The sequence below is a fragment of the Panthera tigris genome, chromosome B3, assembly GCF_018350195.1.
Source record: "Panthera tigris isolate Pti1 chromosome B3, P.tigris_Pti1_mat1.1, whole genome shotgun sequence".
Lineage (NCBI taxonomy): Eukaryota > Metazoa > Chordata > Mammalia > Carnivora > Felidae > Panthera > Panthera tigris.
The window spans coordinates 132,915,349-132,939,725 of record NC_056665.1 but is presented as its reverse complement, the minus strand read 5'-3'; the positions used below and the strand labels follow the sequence as shown (position 1 = coordinate 132,939,725).

Here is a 24,377-nt window from a genome sequence, read left to right as displayed (position 1 = left end):
CTCATTTGGCAAAGCCTTGATTGTTTCCTTAAAAACCCTTTTTCTTATTTTTGGAGGACTTCTGAAGGACTTTGGAGAGTTACACACTTTATGTTGTTTTGACCTCTGTGTTTCTTTACATTTCCTCCACGCTGTCCTCACTGTCTCAAATATTTATGTAAAATATGTAATATGTATATGTATGTAAAATATATGTTGAGAGCATCTCTCTTTGCATATTGCTTGTTCCGTCTTTTCTTGCTTTTCCTTTGTTCATGACACAATGCGGTTGTTTTGGCAATAATCATGATCTCAGTGAGCTACAGAAACTTTTCACATACCTCTTGCCAGGGATCAGATCCAGACCGCAGAAGGAAAAGGAAACAGTAGGAAAGAGACTGCACGAACAGCTGTGTAGCCCTCAGTGGGTATGACCTTACAAATTACCTAATTCCTTTGAGCTTTAGTTTCCTTCTGTACAATATAGATTGTAATACCTCCCAAAGAAGATTGTTTTGATGCTTAAAAGGTATAACAAGAATGTAAAGTGCTTTACCTGGTGTTTAGCCTACAGTAGGCACTTAAAGAGTTACAATCCTTCTCTTTCCCTTTTGTTTTAATGTCCCTTTCCTCCTTAGGAATTTTCCTCCCTCCCTCCCTGTCTCCCCTCTTTTCCACAAATATTTATTAAACGCCTCCTGATGTTATGCGAGGCATTGCTCATGGTCCCATGGATACAGCAGTTGAGTAAAACAAAGTACCTGTCATCACGGGGCACACATTCTGTTCCTTCCTCCTAAGATGCAGTAACCATCAGGGACTAGAACAAAGAATATGTAAAGCACTCTGCCAACCCAATACTAAAAAGACAACCCAATTAAAAAATGGGCAAAGTATTTGACTATTTCTGTTCAAATATTAGCCAATAAACACATGAAAAGATGCTTAACATCATTAGTCACCAGAGAAATGGAAACCAGCAGCACAATGAGAAAAGACATCACACCTACTAGGATGACTATAATCTAAAACACAGACGGTAACAAGTTGCCAAGGATTTGGAGAAATTAGAATCCTTCTACATTGTTAATGGGAACGTAAACTGGTGCAGCCAATTTGGAAACCAGTCTGGCATTTCCTTAAAATGCTAAGCATGAGTTACCACATGACCCGGCAATTCTGGGTATCTAGCCAAGAGAAATAAAAACATATGTCCATATAAAAACTTGTACATGAATGTTTATAGCTGCATTGTTCATAATAACCAAAAAAGGGAAACAACCCAAGTGTCCATTAGCTGATCAGTGGACAAAATGTGATCTACCCATAAAATGGAATATTATTTGGCGATAAAAAGGAATGGGTACTAATACATGCTACAGTATGGATGAACCTTGAAAACATTATGCAAAGTAGAAGAAGCCAGTTACAAAAGACTGTATGCTGTATGATCTCATATTAAATGTCTTGGGGGTGCCTGGGTGACTCAGTCGGTTAAGCATCTGACTCTTAATTTCAGCTTGGGTCATGATCTCGTAGTCGTGAGATCGAGCCCTGTGTTGGACTCTGTGCTGAGTGTGGAGCCTGCTTAAGATTCTCTCCCTCCCTCTCCCCCTCCCCTTCCCTCTCCCCCTCTGTTTGTCTCAAATTAAAAAAAAAAATCATATTGTCCCAAACAGGCAAATTTGTAGAGACAGATTAGTGGTTGCCTTGGGGTGGGAGAGCCAGAGATGAGTGATGGTGACTGCCAATAGGTCTGGGGTTTCTTTTTGGGATGATGAAAATGTTCTAAAATTATGGTGATAATTGAACAATTTATATATATATATATATATACACACACACACACACACACATATATATGTGTATATACATGTATATATGTGTGTGTGTATATACATATATACATAATACATATCTATGTGTATATATGTACATATATATGCATATACATATATACACATACACAAGCATATATATATATATATATATATATATATATATATATAAAATCTAAAACACAGATATTTTTTACTTAAAATATATAAGTAAACCCTATGCCCAACACGGAGCTGGAATTCATGACCCTGGGATTAAGAGTTGCACACTCCAGGGGCACCTGGGCGGCTCAGTCAGTTAAGTGTCTGACTTTGGCTCAGGTCATGATCTCGTGGTTTGTGAGTTTGAGCCCCGCGTTGGACTCTGTGCTGACAGCTCAGAGCCTGGAGCCTGCTTCGGATTCTGTGTCTCCCCCTTTCTTTGTCCCTCCCATGCTCATGCTCTGTCTCCCTCTGTCTCTCAATAATAAATAAATGTTAAAAAAATTTTTTTTAAAAAGAGTTGCACACTCCACCAACTCAGCCAGCCAGGTGCCCTGCACAGTTCTAAATATAGTAAAACCTTGGTTTGCAAGTATAATTTGTTCCGGAAACGTGGTTGTAATCCAAAGCACTTGTGTAGCAAAGTGAATCTCTTCATGAGAAATCATGGAAACTCAGATGATTCCACAACCCCAAAATATTCACATAAATGATACAGTACCATAATATAATACAAAATAATAAAGAAAACATATAAAGAAAAATAAGTTAACCTGTACTTACCTTTGAAAACCTTTGTGGCTGGTGTGAGGGAGACAAGAGAGGAGAATTATTGTGTAGGACGACTTTCACTGTCACTAATGGAATCACTGCTGTCTGTTGGCTCAGTGGAATCTTTTTCTGCATGGGGCCATTGTATACACTCACACAGAAGTTGACTACAGTATTAATAAACTCTTGTCATATACTGTATTTAATGTAACTGGCAATAAAGCAGCAGAGGAAAGCGTCTATATCTGCAAGGAGCCTGACCTAGAATGAAGCTAAGCACTCCTAGGCTTACTCTTGAATGGAAAAGCAGAGGACTGTCCGTAGGTGCTTTGAAGTGACAAAAAATACACTAGTACCAGTCGTGGGCACCTTCCAACGTTCTGAAAAATCACTGATTTCTTCCAGACACCATGGCCTGAGACCGAGCGTGGGAGATCACCCACAATCCCTCAGTGAGAGAGAGAGAGAGAGAGAGAGAGAGAGAGATAGGAAGCATTGGCTCAGTTGTGATCATGTGACTTTCTGAATCACGTACTACTTGTATTGCAAGACACCGTTTGTTTATCAGGTTAAAATTTACTAGAAATGTTTGCTTGTAGGAAACAACCAACAAAACTAAAAGGCAACCAATGGAATGGGAAAAGATATTTGCAAATGACATATCGGACAAAGGGCTAGTATCCAAAATCTATAAAGCGCTCACCAAACTCCACACCCGAAAAACGAATAATCCAGTGAAGAAATGGGCAGAAAACATGAATAGACACTTCTCTAAAGAAGACATCCGGATGGCCAACAGGCACATGAAAAGATGCTCAACGTCGCTCCTCATCAGGGAAATACAAATCAAAACCACACTCAGATATCACCTCACGCCAGTCAGAGTGGCCAAAATGAACAAATCAGGAGACTATAGATGCTGGAGAGGATGTGGAGAAATGGGAACCCTCTTGCACTGTTGGTGGGAATGCAAATTGGTGCAGCCACTCTGGAAAATGGTGTGGAGGTTCCTCAGAAAATTAAAAATAGACCTACTCTATGACCCAGCAATAGCACTGCTAGGAATTTACCCAAGGGATACAGGAGTACTGATGCAGAGGGGCACTTGTACCCCAATGTTTATAGCAGCACTCTCAACAATAGCCAAATTGTGGAAAGAGCCTAAATGTCCATCAACTGATGAATGGATAAAGAAATTGTGGTTTATATACACAATGGAGTACTATGTAGCAATGAGAAAGAATGAAATACGGCCCTTTGTAGCAACATGGATGGAACTGGAGAGTGTGATGCTAAGTGAAATAAGCCATACAGAGAAAGACAGATACCATATGTTTTCACTCTTATGTGGATCCTGAGAAACTTAACAGGAACCCATGGGGGAGGGGAAGGAAAAAAAAAAAAGAGGTTAGAGTGGGAGAGAGCCAAAGCATAAGAGACTCTTAAAAACTGAAAACAAACTGAGGGCTGATGGGGGGTGGGAGGGAGGAGAGGGTGGGTGATGGGTATTGAGGAGGGCACCTTTTGGGATGAGCACTGGGTGTTGTATGGAAGCCAATTTGACAATAAATTTCAAAAAAAAATGTTTGCTTGTCTTGCGGAACACTCGCACAACGAGTAACTTGCAATCCAATATTTTACTGTATACTAAAAACCATTGAATTGTACATTTAAAAAGAATGTTTATTTTGAGAGAGAGAATGTGAGCTGGGGGAGGGGCAGAGAGACAGAACCCCAAGCAGGCTCCCCACTGTCAGCGCAGAGCCCGACACAGGGCTTGGATCCACGAACCATGAGATCATGACCTGAGCCGAAATCAAGAATCAGACGCTTAACTGACCGAGCCACCCAGGCGCCCCTTGCATTGTACATTTTAAATGGTGACCCTTATGGTATATAGATGATATCCCAGTATGACTGTTAGGAAGTGCATCTCCTAACTTAGCCATCTCACGGGTTCTTTCTCCTGAGCGCATGAACATGCTCTGGCCTTATCCTAGAACAAAACGGGACAAAATACAAACCCCCCCAGGAGCCCCCTTGCTGCCACCACCCCAGGGTTTTGTTTGTTTTTTTTTTTTTCCTTCACAGCTAAGGCTCCTAAAAGGTTAGAAAATTAGTAATTAAGAAATAGTTCATTCCAGAGGACTTCAAAATTAATGGAGAAAAAATTTTGGACATTTAATCTCACCACCCCCAGAGATAATCATTATTAACATTTTATTTAATTTTAGCATTGGAAAAGTTGACACCTTGTGTTTTTATTTTCAAAGAGGAGTACTGTTTTTTTGTTTTGTTTTTGTTTTTTAAATGTTTATTTTTGAGAGAGGGACAGAGAGAGTGTGAGCGGGGAAGGGGCAGAGAGGGGGACACAGAATCCGAAGCAGGCTTCAGGCTCCCAGCTGTCAACACAGACCCCGATGCGGGGCTCGAACCCACGAGCGGTGAGATCATGACCTGAGCCGAAGCCAGACGCTTAACCAACTGAGCCACCCAGGTACCCCAAAGAGGAGTACTGTTTTAAGGAAAGGTTTATAAGTTAACTTACTAAGAGCAGAATATATTTATTTTTATTTGTATTAAAAAAATTTTTTTAACGTTTATTTATTTTTGAGAGAAAGAAAGAGACAGAGTATGAGCCGGGGAGGGGCCAAGAGAGAGGGAGACACAGAATCCGAAGCTGGCTCCAGGCTCTGAGCTGTCAGCACAGAGCCGAAGCGGGGCTCGAACTCGCAAACTGTGGATCATGACCTGAGCCAGAGTCGGACGCTTAACCGACTGAGCCACCCAGGTGCCCCAAAAACAGAATGTTTTTTAAAGAAAAATATCTTAGTCTTCTGTAACAGTATTAAGCATGGCAGGCTTTTGTGCGTGCTTTGATTTTTAAACTTTTTGGAATTGTCTGAATCAAATGCCAGGTCATTAAAACCCAGTGCTTTGGAAGCGTTCCTGCTCATTGAAGTGTGGATGGAATCCATAAAGCCTTGTTGCTTTTTAAGCCACGCTTGTTATGTGGCTTTTGCTTAAGCCACAGCCTGCTATCACAAGAGGATTTCAGTCTTAAATATTTTAGAGTGTGTTAAAGCCCCATGCCCTGGGAAATAAAAATTTCATGGATTCCCTTCGGCTTCTGAGGACTGTTCACAATGTCTGGCTGACACTGGCTGTGAATTAGGACGTCAGCTGGTAAGATGGATTGCCTGCTCTAGAAATCCCATCGAGCTCATTTCATTGATCTTTTTTCTTTTGCCTGTGCAGAATTAGACTGGCTGAGCAACCCAAGCTTTTGTGCTGGAGCCATAACCTCTCTGAGCCAACAAACTGAAGGGGCCACAGCCCTGGTTTCTGAAGGGTCACCTCTGACAAGGTAGGTTTTTATGAAAGATGGATTTTCAGTTTTTGTCAGTGTGTAGTCTGTAGCTTAGTTTGAATAATGCTTCTCCGTAAACCCTGTGATAAAAGAGCGAATTAGAACTCTTTTCACTTCAATGAGGTGATCTTTGACTGTTTTTCCTTACCTCATTCCTAAATTCTATTTTTCCCCCTGCGTTACAGTGGCAAGTGCGTGACAGTTACTGCCAATAATTAAGCCCCAAGGGAAACGGCATCATTGTGATTCTTTAAGTAACTTGACTAACCTCATTAGTAACCTTTAGAATATTGTCACTCAGATATCTCTTCAGTTGCATTTTTAGCAGTTTTGGAAAAACAGAAGATGCTGGTGTGGTAGAATGTAGGATAAAATCTCCTGGAAACTTTGGGGAAAGCAGAATGGCACATATCTGGACTAAGCTTTGAAAGAAATTGTTGAGGTGTCTGGGTGGCTCAGTCGGTTAAGCGTCCGACTTCAGCTGAGGTAATGATCTTACAGTACGTGGGTTCGAGCCCTGCGTCGGACTCTGTGCTGACAGCTCAGAGCCTGGAGCCTGCTTTGGATTCTCTCTCTGTCTCTCACTCTGTCTCTGTCTCTGTCTCTCTCTCTCTCTGCCCCTCCCCCGTTTGCTCGTGCTCCCTCTCTCTCTCCCCCTCAAAAATAAACATTAAAAAAAGTTTTAAATTTAAAAAAAAAGAAAGAAATTGTTGTAGATCATTGAATTGAGAAATGAGTTCTCTTGCAAATATGGACTAGATGGTCTCATTAATTAAGATGATGAACCCTGGGAAGCCAGGACTCTAAAAGTACAAGAAGCCTTTGGAAATTGAGAATAGTTGATGCATGAGGCAGTTGTTCGTAGGTGTTTCAGTAATGCAGAAGAACTCCTTGGAGCTTTTAAACGCAAGGACCAGAATGAAATCTTTTTTTTTGGCATTAAGTGATGAAGTTTTGGGGTGATGGTGGGGTGGTCTGGAGCTGACAGCCAAGAACGAACTCTTGAAGACATCTTTGGTGCATAAAGCTGATTTTATTAAAGCATGGGGACAGGACCCACGGGCAGGAAGAGCTGCACTGGGGTCCTGATGGGGAGCTCATTGTATACCCTCGGGTTGGGAGGGGGTCAGGGATAGAGTAAGTCTCTAAGGAATTTTGGAAGCAAGGTTTCCAGGACCTTGAGGGGCTGGCTGTTGCTAGGGAAATGCCGCTTACTACCGTTTAATAAAACCTCAGTCATGAGACCCTTCAGATGTGTGGGGGGTGGGGCATAAGCTTGGAGTAGGATTGCCAGCATCTATCTTGGGGCAGGTGGGATGAGGGAAGTCGACTTACAGGATCCTCGAGGTGGGGATAATGTTAAGCCAAGGTTGTCTTTTGCCCCCAGCAAAGCGTCATCCTGGAGGCAGCTGAGCTCCTAGAGGGAGGTCACCCTGCCAGTTTCAAGGACTTGTCGATGGGTTGTAGGCAGTAAGGGAATTTCAGTTTTCATTTGCCTTAGTGTCCCACATCACCATGGCAAGCACTTAAACACTTTCTCTGTTCTTGGGTAGCCAGGCGTGTCCCAGGCACATCACACATATCCCACGTGGGGGGGCGGGGTGCCAGCCCGTATTTTGCCCTCAGCTTGCCCCACCCTCCCTCATCATTAAGGACATATTGCCTTAATATGTAGGACTGGAAATAAACCTTTTGTAATGTCATTTAAAAAATACTATATTCGATAAAATGACTGGTAGATTACTTTCCTTTAAAAATGTATAGATGTGGGGCACCTGGGTGGCTCCATCAGTTGAACGTCCAGCTGCGGCTCAGGTCATGATCTTGCGGTTCATGAGTTTGAGCCCCACATCTAGGTTTAGAAACTGTTGAAATTAGAATTTCTTCACCTACTGTTGTTTTAGGTCCAACTCTTAAGTCCTTAAGGGGAGCTGTGACCCAGGAAGGCACTGCAGAGTTCCCTTTTACATATTTGCTTATTGACATAGTCTTCTTTCTGATTCTCTTCTGAAAATTATTCTGATGTTGATTTTCCCCAACAGGAGCCCTCTGAAATCAGAGCCTTCGGATGAAAGTGACACTAACAAAAAGCCCAAACAAACAAGCAGAAAAAAGAAGAAAGAGAAAAAGAAGAAAAGGAAGCATCACCACAAGAAAACTAGGAGAAAACACGGCCAGTCCAGTAGCAGTGGGTCTGAGCCAGATAGTGATTCTGAAAAGGATAAAACTTCCAGAAGCATTAGAGACAGTAAAAAGGAATCCGAGAAACCAAAGTAGGTTTTCTGTTCGTAAATACCTATGACTTCAAAGTTTGAATTTTTCCCCTCAGTTGTTGCCACAAATTAGACGTTTGAATGCCTGGTTAGCCACTTAGTCAAATGGAGTCCAAAAGACTCCAAAGAGAGCTCTACCGTTAGGTTAGCATTTAGAAGAAAAGTTTCATTAAAAAAAATTAGAGTCGTGATTTTATTTGAGAAAAGTTATTGAGACACAGTAATGGTTGTGTCAAAATCTGATTCAGACAAAAAGTCTTTGGGGTTTTTGAAAGATGGCGGATGGGCCACGCACAGCCTGGGAATATGGGCCACTTTCCTGCGTCGCATAGGGTCCCATCTGGGAGGGGCTGTTGGCCCCCACACTTCCGATCGCTCGCATCACCCCCACGTGTGCTCGCACACACACACACACACACACACACACACGCACACACACACACACACACTCTTTGGTTGAGGTTAATGTAGCACTTCATCGCTGCCTTTGTCCTTTTCTCCACATTTATTTAGAACCCCTGTTGAAAGTGTGGACCAGCTCGGGACCACAGTGTCTCCCTTCCTGGGGGCTTTACTCCTCCCCACATTTTGCTCCACTGTCTGCCGTGAGCGTGTTGCTCACATTGTCCCACAGCGCGGCGGCTGCACAGGTGCTCACAGCTCCTCTCTGCCTCGTCTCCTGGCCTCCCGCACAGGGAGGCACTTTTCCCTGTGGTGCCTGCGACAGGTGGCGTGTGGTGAAACTACCTGAGTGATTTCTCACTTCACTTTTTTCTTTCCTTTGTTCATATGGGCTAGAAGAGAGAAAATTTAAGACATACTTAAAAAAAAAAAAATGCAGTGCTCTTAAGAAGTTTTGACTCTTAGGGATGATTTGCTTTCATCGTATGCTTAGAAGTCTCACTGGTGGTCAGTGAGAGCTCTGTGTTGGAGTAAGTCTGGACTCTGGCCCATAGAGTTGCCATCAGACAGGCAGACGCTGCCGTCTTCCCGGGTCCTTCTGCCATCAGACCGTGGAGAACGTTGCAGGTCCTCCGTGGCTCAGAAGACACAGATTGATTTAGCTCTCTCTGTGTCTCAGGTACTATACCTGTAACCCACGTTTGCTCTAGGAGGGGAGAATAAGGGAATCCAGCAAAAGGGCTCTGAATTTGACTGAATTTCTGTGGGCAGGAATCACTCCCGTCTTGCTTGCCATTGTGTTCTCTCAGCGCTTGGCACAGGGCCTGGTACGTAGTAAGCGCTCAATACAGTTTTGTTACGTGAATGAGTGAATTACTGATATTTTTGCTTTCAGTATGTCTTCAAAGAAAAATACATTAATCATCGTTTCTTCTGAAAACTCACCGTTAGCTACCTGTCCTTTTTTTTCCTACCGTCGAGGAAAGTGAATTTTAAAGGATTTCTTGAACCCACACAGGAACTACTGTTCGAACTTGAAAGGTAGTTATTTTCAGCCTGTGCTTAGTCACATCGGAGGTGATCTTTACAGCCTCTTGATACTTCTGTGATCCAAATGGCATTTTTAAGTTCACTGATACTTTGCAGAATATCCCCATTAAGATCAAAATCGATTGTTGCTCTCTTATTTTCTCCATCTGAACTTCTGTAGCCTCTCCCTGGGAAGATGGCCTGGAGGAATTGTTTCCATAGAGACAAGGAATAAGATACTGATGCGTTGTGAGAGTATTTCCAGGATGTGGGGAAAGTAGGTTCTCAGGGGTATAGTATACCACACGGGACTCTATTTCGGGGTGATCAAGGGGCCACTTCCCCCAAGGCGACAGCTTCGCCTGGACCTTTGTTTCCTAGGGTGACCTCTTCATCTTCAGGTGAGGCAGACCCTTCCCTGCTCACAGCCCAGACCTCATCCTCCTTCTTGACCTCAGTACCTGGTAGGGGACGGATCAGACCTTGTCTCCTCCCCGGGAGTGGTCTGCAGCACCGCCCCCCCCCCCCGCCCCCCCCCAGGCTTTCCATTTCTTTCTGGAATGCATCCACCTCATTCCTTCCCTTTGCTGCCCCTTCCGGTGTTTGTCAACAGAAAACCCTCCGGGTGTTCCAGAGGGGACTATGTTAAAAATCTCTGTGTGTTGTGACCCGAGATGCTGTCATTCAGGAAATACTGATTGAAACCTACTCTGTGTCTCTGAAATGCCATTCCTTTGTATTCCCAGCCAAGAATGATTTAGAAGCCTTTAGAGTCGTTATTTCTCTCTGGGCAGAGCCAGACAGCAAAGAGAGCAAAGGTAATGCTGTTGCGACTCTGCCCTGGCAGCCTCTTGTGTGTCAGCAGCATTATGAGCTGATCTTCAGAGCAGGGAGGATGTTAGATGCCAGAAAGACTTGCCCTCGCTCTCATTTGATTCCATGCGCATCTTGGCAGGAAGTCTGCCCACTCTCTAGTTGGTTCTGGGGGTACCGAAGGGTCTCGTCTCACAGTGGACTCTCTCTGCCCTTTTGTAAGGGGGGTCAGCACACAAGGCCGAGGCACCGTCCGCAGAACCCAGCTGTCCAAACAAGACTTAGCCCGAGCCTCAGTGATGTCTGAGACTGACCCATTCAGAGCTGCAGCTTTGCTGTTGTTGCCAAGATTCGGCTGGAATAACCGGAGCGCTTTTGGATGAGTTAGGCTAAGCAAGGGCAGCCCACTTGTTTACCACATATGCTCGAAATTCTAGTTACAGTCATTTAATGGAATACTTGAACAGCTATGTCAGGTTAATTTCTGAGGTAGGCTGACTTCTTGGTAAGATGCCACTTAGCGTTGACAGTTTTTGCTTTATATTTTAAAGTTTTTTCCATCTTTGTGACACATGCACCTTTCAGTTTATGCATTTAAGCACTTTGATGCCGTGCGGCGTTTGAAATGTTTACCTTCCGTACTTCCGAAAAGGTGGGCCGTGTAACTAGATGTCCCTTTTGTGCTTCACCTTCCTCTGCCCCACAGCCGAGAAGGGAACGCCGTCGCTGATACTGGGCACCGCTGCATCTGGCTTGAGGACGTTCAGGCTCTCACAGGGGAAACCTTCAGAACAGATAAGAAACCGGATCCTGCAAACTGGGAGTACAAGTCTCTCTACCGAGGAGATATAGCAAGGTATCCGTCATGGTGTCTTTCCTGATTTTCACTGGTGGGAAGTAACTTGTCTCCCCCCGCCCCCCTTGAGCGCTCTCTGCATCGTCTCTGTCTGCTCCCATCCCTTCTAGATTCCGGGGGGTGGCCCCCATTGCCGAGGTATTGACATATGTGTCTTATCTCTCACATTCTGAAATGAAAGCTTAAACCTTGAGGTCAGGATCCAGGTCTCCTTTGTAATAGGTTTTTAGTAAATATTTGTTGAACGAGTTACTCTACAAATACCTTGAAGTAAGTAATTGTGACAAACTATCCAGAAACCATTTGGTCTGATCTGTATGCCATTTTTTTTTTTTTTTAATGTTTGTTTTTGAGAGAGCGAGAGACAGAGGGTGAGCAGGGGAGGGGCAGAGAGAGAGGGAGACACAATCCGAAGCAGGCTCCAGGCTCTGAGCTGTCAGCACAGAGCCCGAGGCGGGGCTTGGACCCACAAACCATGAGATCGTGACCTGAGCTGAAGTTGGACTCTGAACTGATTGAGCCACCCAGGTGCCCCTGATCTATAAGTTATGGAGACTGTTATTTCTCTCTCCCCCACGTAAGCCGTTTAAAAAAAAAGACATTAAATAGTAACGACTTTTTCAAAACGTTTCCAGTGTACATCACCAGATAAAAAATGGGTGATGGTATTTGCTTCAGTAATTAGTTCATTAAACTTTTCTAGCCTGCCAATCAAAAATATTTAAATGCTTCTTAAATCCCTTAGACACTTAGTAGTTGTAGGACACTGTCGGGACACAAAGAACAGTGACACCCAATCTCTGTTCCCAAACAGCTTACAGGTAATGAAAATTGAAGGTAGAGAATATTGGAATATAAAGCCAAGGGGAGACCATTATCGTTCTTTATAAGCTGATTACTTTTTAAACTAAACGTCTGTTTCCATTACTTTGCTGCACCTCCCAATTTTCATGGTTGCCATTCATCATGACGTTATTCCTCACCACATAGGTGATTCCAACAAAGATTTCCTTTATGATGTGTTTATATCCATAAGATTTTAGTGCGTATTTATAGCTGCATACTGTCATGTCTGAGAGGCATGACTGTTCATATATTCATATATTTGTATTCATATATTTTTGAGTTATTTTCCTGCTCCTCAAGGTCTTGTTAGATTTTCCACGCCACAGATGTGGGAGGACCCAGCCAAAGATGGGGAGGCCAGCACGCACCGGCCCAGCCTGCTCTTTCACTCCCGTTAGCCTGTCTGACCCTCCAGCTGCTGTGTAAGGAGGGCCGCACTCTTCTTTTCCGAACGAGGAAAGCAACCTCAGACAGGTTACGTAGCCTCCGGAGATCATACTGCCTAGAAGCAGCTTTTTTGGGAACCTGTGTTCCTCGAACCAGTAATGTTCTTTTGCTGTCCCCAAGTAAAGATGGGCCTGGTTGTCTGGTAGGGTGTGTTCTAGATTGGGAAATGGACTTTGCCGTTTACTAATAATGGAATCCCAGGTGAATCCCTTACCCTGTCTGAGCCTCTGTGTCTTCATTTGTTAACTCCTGCTGGGTCTTGCACTCAGATATCAGAGATAATGGATATGAATTAGAAATCGGTTTGCAAAAATAAAGAGGCATTATTTATTAATAGATGAAAAGGGAAGAGTATTCACAGTGAGTGGCTCTTAAATCTGTGCTAATGAACGGCCCAGATCTTAGGAAGAGAGTAATGAGACAAGTATATTCATTTGAATTGCAAAGATACTATGGGAAGGGCTTGGGCATTGGTGTTATTTTCCAGTTAATTCCTAAAGTTTAGGGGAGGTAAGTCTTGACCGGATTAATGGCTGTACAGCTGTTGAATGTCCAGATCTCGGAAGGTATTGATCCCACAGCATTGTGAGTTGGTCAGAGAACGGGGTGTTTAGTCAGGCTGTGAATTTTCACACTTAGGGGCAGTGACAACTCAGGAGCATTGAGAGGACTTGGCTAGCACTGTCCTGTGAGGACCAGATGAGGGCTTGTGGGTATTTGGCTTGTGACAGCAGCATGGTCACTGTCTTTTAAGCTTTGCTGGACCGTCTTTGGAAGGTGGGTTGGCAACGTTCTGTGTAACTTGGGAAGGCAGAGCCAGGACCAATGAGTGGAAGTTCCAGAAAGATTGGGCTCAGTATCAGAGCAAATTTTCTCATCGTGGGAGCATCCCAGCAGTGACCTGGTGTGTGTTAGAGTATTGTAGTGAACGGGACCTAGGGTTTGTGTATAAGAGTCAGAATTACCTTCGGAAAATGCCTTAGGACTAACATCCTGGCTGTCAGTGAAGTTCAGCTCAGTTTTAATCCATTTTTGGAATGGATTGTTTCTTTGGCTGTATACCAGATGAAATAGTTGGCTTATGTTTAAGAGCCAAGTCTTATAAAATAATAATAACTTAAACTTATCTAGTCCTTATTATATGGCTAAGGACTTCAAATTTATAAACTTTTTTGATCGTCCCTGCTGTTCTATGACATGGGTACCATTATTTCCGTTTCACAGATGAGGAAACTGAGGCACAGACAGGTTTTTGGTTTTTGTTTGAAATAGCTTGGTCAGGGTCATCTTGTTAGTAAATGGTGGGGTTGGAATGTGGACCCAGGTGACTGCCACCATGAGAGCCATGTGTGAATTGAAGTCACTGAAAGAAAGGCAAATTTATTATTGCACAGCTCACTCTGGGACTCAGAGCCACTCAGTGGATTCAGGGCAGAATTATATGCTTGATTTAAATATATTCTTTTCCCATACCCTGTCCCTTTTTCTTTTCTTTCTTCCCTTCTCTTCCCTTCCCATCCCTTCCCTTTTCCTTATAGCTGAATTCATTTAAATTAAATGTCCATTGATATCCTTCACTGAATCTCCAATAATTCCTTCTGGAATTATTCAGGTAAGACCAGCTGACTATTTGATAAGGATTTTACAGGAAACATGCCTTCCTTTGGAGGAATATTGCATTAAATTACATCCTAGGTTTTGCCCAATTAAGATTCTATGACAAGTGATAAATTAGATAAAACCCAAATAGAAGGACGTTAACTTAAATGAGGGCTTACCCCTCCAGTGGGCCAATTTAAAGCTTTACAATAAAAATGATATTTGCTAAAACTAATGGTGTGGCAAAGTGCTTAAAGTAGGGAGGAAAGCCTGAAGCCATAATATCAACTATTTTTAACATTTATTTATTTTTGAGAGACAGAGCATGAGCAGGGGAGGGGCAGAGAGAGAAGAAGACACAGAATCCGAAGCAGGCTCCAGGCTCTGAGCTGTCAGCACAGAGCCCTACACGGGCCTCGAACCCACGAGCCTTGAGATGATGACCTGAGCCGAAGTCGGACGCTTAACCGACTGAGCCTCCCAGATGCCCCTAATATCAACTATTTTTTTTATAAATTATTATTATTATTTTTACATTTATTTTGTTTTTGAGAGACAGAGACAGAATGTGAGCAGGGGAGGGGCAGAGAGAGAGGGAGACACAGAATCAGAAGCAGGCTCCAGGCTCCGAGCTGTCAGCACAGAGCCCGACACGGGGCTCGAACCCACGAACTGTGAGATCATGACCTGAGCCAAAGTCGGACGCTTAACCGACAGAGCCTCCCAGATGCCCCTAACATCAACTATTTTTAAAACTATTTTCACATATCTGAAAGTAGGCACTTGATATATATCAGTAAGATTCTTTTTTTTCTCCTTTATCATTTTCATCTGTTATAAAGTGCAGCTCTTAAAATCGGTTTTACAAAATGCACTTTAACGTCAGAAAACTCTGTAAACATTTTTCAAGAGATTATGTGAATGTCGTAATACCGTTCATTTTTAGTGAAAACAAAATAGTCATGAAGGGGAGACCTGAAAATTGTTTTGACCGCTATATGGACTAGGCTGGGGAGAGACCGTCAGGAAGTAACCTAGGAGGAGCCAGGGGAGACGATAAAGAGAACGGGCGTGTGTGAGCGGTGAGGGAGGCTTCACAGGCACCTGTTGACTATCGGGAGGCAAAGGAGCTGCTGGGCCTCGACCAGGAGATGGTGGAGACAGATTTTTCTGGAAGAGGACAGTAGACAGCGGCAGCTCTCTCCTCCTCATGCCGCTCCCCACAGCATTATGTTAACGAAAATTAAAAAAAAAAAAAAAAAAAAAAATACAGCACCAGTTGAAAGAAGCTCGTATTCCCACCCTCTGTGTTCTGCCATTAACATCTTGCTGCCCTCGCCTGATCACATATTTATCTGTTCGTCCGTCCTCTAACCCACCTTGTTCATTTGATGCCAGCATCAGTATGCTGCCCCCTCCATGCTTCAGAATGCATGTCATTAACTAGCATTCAAGATTTGTTTCATTTTTTTCTTTTGACTTAAAATTTGCATACAGTGTAACACACAAATCTTCATGATACACCTGTATAACCCAGCCCCCTGTGAAAATACAGAACATTAACGTGACCCCGGAATGTCTCCTCATGCTCTTTTCCATTCAGTCCACTCCCCATCTCCCCAGGGGCAGTTGCTGTTCTGATTTTTTCCCCATCATTAACTAGTGTTGCCTGTTCTGGAATTCCGTCTAAATGAAATCATGGAGTCTGCACCCTTTCGTGTCTGGCTCCTTTCACTCAGTGTGATGTTTTGGAGATTCAGCCACGTTGTGGCATTTACCGGTACTTCGTTGCTTTTCGCTGCCGGTCGTCTTCTGTTGTGTGGCCATACTGTTGTTTATCTGTTCTTTCATTGCTGAGCGTCTGGACTCTGCAGTATTTGGCTGTTATGAATAGAGCCACTGAGAATATTTGAGCACAAGTCTTTGTGTAGAAATGCAGTTTCCTTTTTCTTGGGTGAATACCTAAAATAGAATCGCTGGGTCACAGTTGGTAAGTCTAAGTTTAGTTTACAGACCTTTCCCCGAAGTGATTGTACCAACTCACATTCTCACTAACAGCACATGAGAGTCAGTGTTTAATTTTAGCAGTTCTGGTGGGTATGCTGTGTATCTCGTAGTTTTAACTTGCGTTTCCGTCATGACTAATGGTGTTGAGCAGTTCTGCGTGTGCTTATTGGCCATTCGTGTCCTCTTTGGTGAATTCCTTCCAGATCTTTTGCCCATTTTTCACTTGACTGTTTGTATAACATGCGTACAGAAAAGTGCACACTTTCCCTTAGCTTTTGTGCAGATACTCGGTGGTCCTGTGTTTGTAATTCTGGGGACACCTACATGTCCCATAAAAGCATTTTAGAACCCAGACTCTTTTCCCCTAGAGTAGAAACTAGCCAAATGTAACTTTGTCCAACATACTTTTGTTTCAGGACTAAAACTACAATTTTAGCCCTCTCCATTTTCTTCTTAAGTGGAGATGCAGGACCACATTGAAGAAAAGGGACTGGTCTAGGAGACAGATGACACATTATCACTCAGGGTTTCAGTGTCCTTAGCAATAGTGTAAAAGGGGATGAGGATTTCTCCCTTGCCTGGGTATGTATGATTGTGATGATCGATGACAAAACGTGTGGGGCAGTACTTTACAAAGCTCCAGGAAAATAGAAATTACTAGAATCTGGAGGACAGGCATGATCTTAAATTCATGAGATGTTAACAAAGAATTGAAGTGTTTAGGGGAATAAGTCAAACACAGAAAAAGTTAATTGCTAATTCTCATATTTCTCTAAATAGAAACAGTTTGAAGGTGAGGTGAATTTGAATACATGCAGTTAACTTGTCTAACGAGAGCTGAGGTCTGCTGAGCTGAGCCTTCGCCTGTGCAGAGGCCGTGCACATAACGCCCTCGGTGTCTTCTTTTCTTTTTCAAATATAAGATACAAGAGGAAAGGAGACTCCTGCCTTGGCATTAACCCTAAGAAGCAGTGCATATCCTGGGAGGGGGCTGCCACAGAAAAGAAGCACTCACACAAGCATGTCGAGCGCTATTTCACGAAGAAGAGCGTGGGACTGATGAACATTGACGGAGTCGCCGTTGGCGGTAAAACCGAACCTCCCTCATCTGAGCCGGTCTCATTTATCCCAGTGAAGGGCTCCGATGATGTGGCTCCTCCTGTTACGACCTGGTTGAACCCTCTGGGGATTTATGATCAGTCCACCACGCAGTGGTTACAAGGACAGGGTCCTTCAGAGCAAGAATCAAAGCAGCCAGACTCACAGACAGACAGAGAGCATGCCCTGCTCAAGGCCAAGGTGGAGGAGTTTAACAGGAGAGTTCGGGAGAATCCCCGGGATATTCAGCTGTGGATGGCATTTGTTGCTTTTCAGGTAAGTGTCGCCGTCCCAGTTCTCTTACCGGAGTGACTGTCCTAGTTTGGGGAAAACAGATTTGCTGTGCTGAGTTTTTCGAGCCCCTGGGAGGAACCCTGGCACTGGGCGTTTGAGGATGATTAGACTGGAGCCCTCGCCCTGAACTTGGTCAGACTGAATAAATGCAGTGTGGGGTAGCGCGCGCGTGCTTCCGGGCAGAACTTGGGGGTAGGATGAGGGAGTGACCTGCTACTAGGGAGTGAGAAAGGGCTTCCAGAAGAAGGTGAAATCTGACCTGAATCTGGAAAGAAGAGTAGACGTTCACCAGGCAGGGAGATGTACCCGTGAGGTATAGACAGCGTGCAAAACACGCAGAATCCAGGGGGAGAAGGTGGTGTTCGCACCATTCCCTGGTCAGAGCTGTGCTGCTCCCGTCCCAAAGTACATGGCTTTGTGTTCGTCCTACTTCTCTGTTGCTGAACCACGTGTACAATTATCCTGTTTTGCCTCACATTTGGCTGTTTTATTGGTAAAGTTGGCTCTTGGGAAGCAGTTTCCAAGATACTGAACCCTGGCTATTGATACGTGATCGAAGTTTGAAATGGCAGAACGTAGACAGGGAAATAAATGCAAGATCAAACGTATCAGGTGGCACAGGTGCCCCAGTAGCAGAGTTTCCACTCAAAACAAAAACAAAACAAAACACTGATAAATGCTTATCAAGAAAGCAGGACTAACGATTGATTCTGAGAGGTGACGGGCGGTGCGGCCCGGAAGGGCTGTGAGCGTCTCTGTCCCGGCGGTGAGCGTTTGAGGCTCCCCACTGCCGTTCGTATTTGTTAACTTGATGTTTTTGTCTGGAGGACGAGGTCATGAAGAGCCCTGGCCTGTATGCCATCGAGGAAGGAGAGCAGGAAAAGCGGAAGCGGTCTCTGAGGCTCGTTCTGGAGAAGAAGCTGGCCATCCTGGAGCGGGCCATCGAAAGCAACCAGAGCAGCGTGGACCTGAAACTCGCCAAGCTGAAGCTCTGCTCCGAGTTCTGGGAGCCCTCCGCCCTGGCCAAAGAGTGGCAGAAACTGATCTTTCTGCATCCCAACGATACAGCCCTGTGGCAGAAATACCTTTTATTTTGCCAGAGCCAGTTTAGCACCTTTACGGTGTCAAAAATTCACGGTCTGTACGGCAAGTGCTTGAGCACCTTGTCTGCCGTGAAGGATGGCAGCATCTTATCGCACCCCGCCCTGCCGGGCACCGAGGACGCCATGTTTGGTAAGAAGCCGAGGACCAGATCCCTTTGTCCGGGGGAGCTCTCCTTTCTTTCGGCTTTCATCAGAAATGAACATTTAGTTTTGCTTTACTTTAGAAGTGTCGACACGGATAGAACTGATTTAAACAAAAAAGTATTGGAATTCCTTGTGATTACCACAGATGTTCCCCTTTCCAGCTTCTTGGTCGGGGGTGGGGGTGGTGGGGTGGGCATTAGAGCCAGTAAAGTTAGAGAAGTATCACTGGTCTGGAAGTTCCAGCCTTTTTGCTTATTAACCGAGGAAACCTAGAGAAGTCTGGAATGTTCTGGCTGTCCGTGACCTTCTCTGTGGAGGTGCTGGTCTGGCCGTCTCCCCCGTTCTAGGATCTCAGGCTGTGGTGTTCAGGGGGAAGCCCAAGTTGACTGGAGGTCGTTGTGTAAATGCAGTTCTTTTTTTTTTTTCTTTTTTAATCTTTATTTGAGAGAGAGAGAGAGGAACAGAGGGAGAGGGAGACACAGAATCTGAAGCAGGCTCCAGGCTCTGAGCTGTCGGCACAGAGCCCGACGCGGGGCTCAAACCCACAAACTGCCGAGTTCATGGAATTCATGACCTGAGCCGAAGTTGGATGCTTAACCGACTGAGCCACCCAGGCGCTCCCCTCTTTTTAATGTTTATTTTTGAGAGAGAGACAGAGCGTGAGTGGGGGGAGGGGCAGAGAGCGGGGAGACAGAATCGGAAGCAGGCTCCAGGCTCCGAGCTGTCAGCCCAGAGCCCAACACAGGGCTTGAACCCACAAACTGTGAGATCATGACCTGAGCCGAAGTCGGACGCTAAACCGACTGAGCCACCCAGGCGCCCCTGCATAGCAGCAGCTCTTACTTTGCTGTTAACAGTTCTGGTGTGTCCCACAGGAGGCTAGAATATAAACTACATCCACTAGTGAGCTACTGAAGGCAGCATGTGAAGCAGGAGCTGGAGAATATCACTCTTGACTCGAACCCTGGGTTTGCCCTTCCCTGGTGACCTTGCCTGTTCCTGAACCTGGTTGAGTGCCAGTTTCTCCCTCAGCACCAGTGGTACAGTACTTGTTTGGGAGGGTTATTGAGCACATTACCTGCACATTGCCTGAGACAGCTCAGTGTGTGGCACACAGCAGGCATTTATTTGATCAAAACCTTGCTATTTCTGTTACCTTCCAAAGATAGAAATATATTGCTCCAGAAATAGTAAGCACTTGCCACGCTGACATAGAGTCTCATGTTTGATACTGTTCGCGGTATATGCTCATATAGCTTAATAGTATCTAGTAAATGGAGTTGTACCACAGTTGAGACAAACCAACGTCTTCGAACATGGAACCCTGATTTGCTTACAGCTGACTCTGAAGAGATGATGAACGCTGCCGATGGTTACTGCCATCTAGCTTTCGGCACACTTCTCTGCTTTCTGATGACAATCTACATCATCCTTTCCCGAGAATTTTTCGTGGCATAATGAGCTTTGAATATTTGATTAACTGGTCAGACCAACCTTTTGCCTTCTTTTCCTATAACATATGTAGTTTTTGTCAGTATTTGTATTCCACGATGATTTCAAAAAAAAATTGGGATAAATGTACATCATTTGATTACAGTACCATTGTGAATCCTTTTAATAAGGACATGTGTTATTACGGCTTTGAAATTACCACAATAACTAAATTTGGAGAAAAGATATTCTTGGCGTGGAAATGCACATTTTTGTTTATTTTTTATTTATTTTTAGAAAGAGTGTGGGTGAGTGTGCACAAGGAGGGTAGGGGGCGGGGGGAGAGGGGAAGAGGGGCAGGGAAAAGGGCATAGGGTGACGAGAGAGAGAGAGAAAGAGAGAGAGAGGGAGGGAGGGAGGGAAGTGGAGGGAGAGAGAGAGAGAGAGGGAGGGAGGGAAGGAGGAAGGGAGGGAGGGAGGGAAGGAGAGAATATCTCAAGCAGGTTCCATGCTGAGCACAGAGCCCGATGTGGGGCCCGATCCCATGACCCTGGGATCATGACCTGAGCCAAAATCAAGAGTCGGAGACAACCGACTGAGCTACCCAGGAGCCCCAGAATGCATGCTTTAGAAGCTGTGTTCTTTCCCTTTGATGCTGTTAACCAGGAGTCTCCCTTCTCTCCCCGTTTTCAGGTCTCTTTCTTCAGCAATGCCACTTCCTGCGGCAGGCTGGTCACTCTGAGAAGGCGGTCTCTCTGTTCCAGGCCATGGTCGACTTCACCTTCTTCAAACCCGACAGTGTGAAAGACCTGCCCACCAAAGGACAGGTGGGGGTTCTGGTTGCGTGACCCACCTCCCTCTCTCCTCCCTCTCCCGTTCTTCTCTCTTCTGGGGGCAAGTGTGGATCCTGGGACATGGTACTGGTATTTTTCAAATATCCTGTCCTCCTTTGTATCAGTCTTGCTGAGAATTACTTTTCAGAGTGTTGTGGTGATCCAAGGAAAATTCCATAATGAAGGTGGTGAAACATGGAGAGATGAAGGATTCCCCCCCCCCCATATAAAGACTCACCATGTCCCCCCTTTTTTCTTAGGAGCTTTGTTTCAGTGCTCATTGTCCTCACCAGGCAGAGAAACAATTGTTACGCCTCTGAAGTCACATCTTACTCTGTCCTACCTTCGTGCATTTGAAATTTGGTCTTACGTCATTTCCCCAGTTAACATTTCCACCACCTAAGATCTTCGTGGGAATTGCAAACGCTGTTACTTGGTGGTGGTTTATCAACACACGTCCTAATGGGGGACCTGTTATCATTTAGGTGACACATGAACGTTGCCCATATTTGTGATGTTGAAGCAGTAAAAACATCCTACCACAGAGCCGTATAAGAAAGCCTTCCTTTCCCTTTTTCCTTGGAAGAAATCTCAGTTTCCTGCTTTGCGAAGGGGCTCTGGTGGAAGATGGGTAGGATAGCTGAATTTATGGTGAACTTAAACAGAGGTCTTGAGAGGCTGAGGTCTCCATCTTGTGGAATGTCCGTGAATTGCATTTGAAGACTATTTTTATCATCATTATTTTGATCTGTTTTTTCCTAGGCAAAATTGGGTTAAAGAATATTGCTTAATGTTAGTATAACTGATTAGCAGTATGATAAGCCAGATAACAACATTATTTTAAGACATGCTTTGCTATTTTAGGAATATGGCGTGCCGTAGACATGAGTCTTAGCTGACTGCGGGGCACAGGGTGTGTGCTTGTGGGGGCAGGATCGGAACGGCCCTCATCGCCGCCCTTTGCTGACACTCGCTGTCTGTGATGAGGACAGCGACTTGTGGGGAGGGCCCTGCCCGGGACTGTGAAGCATCAAGAGCCACTCGCCCAGAGTGTCCACTGTTGCACACTCTGGAGATTTTAAATATTAGTAGCACATGTAGTCTCAAAGCACTTGCAAGGCAACTTTGAAATAAGGCTTTTTCTTTGATGACGTACCATATCTTTATAACTGAGAGACATCGTTACCATACACGGCATAACATCAAAGAAGCAGAGTCTGGTCTGTTTCAATGGGATGAATAAATTGGTTATAACCGTCACAGTTAAAAAAAAAGATACACTTCTTTTTCTTGAGTGACTTTCTTCGATCCCTCCTGGAAGAACAAGACCCGTGGAGAGGGGGGTGGTCTTCCCAGCTCCCCTTCCCGAGGCGGCTGACGGGCCCTCGGTGCGGGGACCCAGCCCTCTTCCCGGTGTGTGTGGTGCTCCTCCAGGCTCAGGCTGGACAGTCCTGCAGCTCCTGGGCCGTGGACCACCTCGCCCTCTTCAAAATGTTTCTTATAAACGCTTCTATTGAGCAAGTCGTTGGTTCACTTTTAAAGTCCTTATTGTCAGCTGATGAGACGATTGCTCTCCTGTTCGTGGCTGTGATCACTTCTCTTCCACGGGGAATTACCGCACTGAACTGGGGTCCACACACAGCGGACCTAATGCCCCAAACGCGTGAGAGCTGAGGTGTGATCCCAGGGCCTGGCTTTAACACGCAGGCCATTTTCTTCACCGGATGCCTGCCACGTGCCATTCTCTGCCGACAAGCGTTTATTGAGTCCCTACTATGTATTGGGCACTGTGCCAGTTAGGAACACAGAGCTGAGAGGTCATGCCATCAGGAGCTCCCAGGCTGTCCTGTTGAAACTGAATCAATCCCCTTCCCCACAGAAGGTCTGGAAAGCAACATGATTTCAGGTATTCAGGGGCCCAGTGGCTTTAAGGGAACTGGCAGGGTCACTGTCCCCAGTTAGACTGTTCTACAGCAGGGTCAGAGCTGGGAAGCCGTTCCTCTCCCACTCCGCTGGAGGCCCTTCTCGGTGACCACGGCTGGTCTTTTTGTCACTGGTTCTCAGAAGTGGTAGCTCGTCACTTTTTGCCGTATTGTGTTCGTTGTAAGTCACTGGGTCCAGCCCATGCTCAGGGGTGTGAATGCCACAGGGCAGGGGTCAGGGTCCTGGGGGGCTATTTTGGAGGCTGCCCCCCACACTACGTAATTATTTTTTTCTTATTTTGGGGATGTATCCCATATCTACTAGGACGACTGATGGCGAGCAAGATTTCTGCCATAAGCCCCTCTTACGCCAGTCAGAACGCACTCTGCTCAGTGACTCAGCAGTTTTGTACAACTTAGGCTAACCTCCATATTTTCAACCTGAACAGGTGGAATTCTTTGAGCCCTTCTGGGACAGTGGGGAGCCCCGGGTTGGCGAGAAGGGCGCCCGAGGCTGGAGAGCGTGGATGCACCAGCAGGAGCGGGGCGGCTGGGTGGTCATCAGTCCAGGTAAGGCGCCTCTCAGGATGCGTATGCCTCTGCCTTTTTCTTCTGGAATGTGTTTTTGTATCTTCATGATTATTTCTTTATATGTGTAAGCTGTTTATTAGTCCTGAAGAACATTGTATGTCAAAAATACATTAAGTGGTTGCGTTTGGAGAATAGACTGTCCCCTCACCCTTAGGGTCTTTCACTCAACCCCCCAGGCCTTTGGAGGGTTCGAGTTTCTTTCCAAGGGCAGTAATTTTCATTTTTCCTTTTATAAGGTTGCTCCTGAAGAAGTAATCTTGTTACTAATCCCCCCTCTCCCTGCCCCATTTAGTGTGTACTTAAGTCAGTCTTTCTCTTTCCTTGGCAGTGGACAGACCAACAAATCCTTTGACAAACACTTGCCTGTTTAGGAATACTATGAAATATTAACTAGCATTTGTGTAACTCATTCTAAGTGACCCCAAAGCACGTTCCAGATTTACACCCTAAGACACCACTGTCCAATAGAAACATAATTCAAGTCACAAAAATAACTTTACATTTTCTAAGAGCCACATTGAAAAGGTAAAATGGTGGGGCGCCTGGGTGGCTCAGTCGGTTAAGCGTCCAACTTTTGCTTTCGGCTCAGGTCATGGCCTCATGGTTTCGTGGGTTTGAGCCCCTCATCGGGCTCCATGCTGACAGTGCGAAGCCTGCTTGGGATTTCTCTCTCCCTCCCCCTCTCTCAAAAAAATAAATAAATAAACATAAAAAACTAAAAATAATAATAAAAAGGTAAAATGGTGAAA

At 45.0% G+C, this 24,377-nt stretch overlaps 1 protein-coding gene across 3 annotated transcripts in view; it reads left to right on the top strand.

The window, feature by feature from the left end:
• Window positions 1-24,377, top strand: part of NRDE2 (NRDE-2, necessary for RNA interference, domain containing) — a 51,852-nt gene that overhangs the window by 7,845 nt on the left and 19,630 nt on the right. For all 3 annotated transcript variants that reach the window (XM_042990359.1, XM_042990358.1, XM_042990360.1), the window contains exons 2-8: window positions 5,829-5,937; window positions 7,983-8,213; window positions 11,164-11,313; window positions 17,136-17,586; window positions 18,432-18,837; window positions 20,976-21,109; window positions 23,487-23,607. In XM_042990359.1, the coding sequence (XP_042846293.1) occupies window positions 5,829-5,937; window positions 7,983-8,213; window positions 11,164-11,313; window positions 17,136-17,586; window positions 18,432-18,837; window positions 20,976-21,109; window positions 23,487-23,607 (1,602 nt within the window). The remainder of the gene's footprint in view (window positions 1-5,828; window positions 5,938-7,982; window positions 8,214-11,163; window positions 11,314-17,135; window positions 17,587-18,431; window positions 18,838-20,975; window positions 21,110-23,486; window positions 23,608-24,377) is intronic.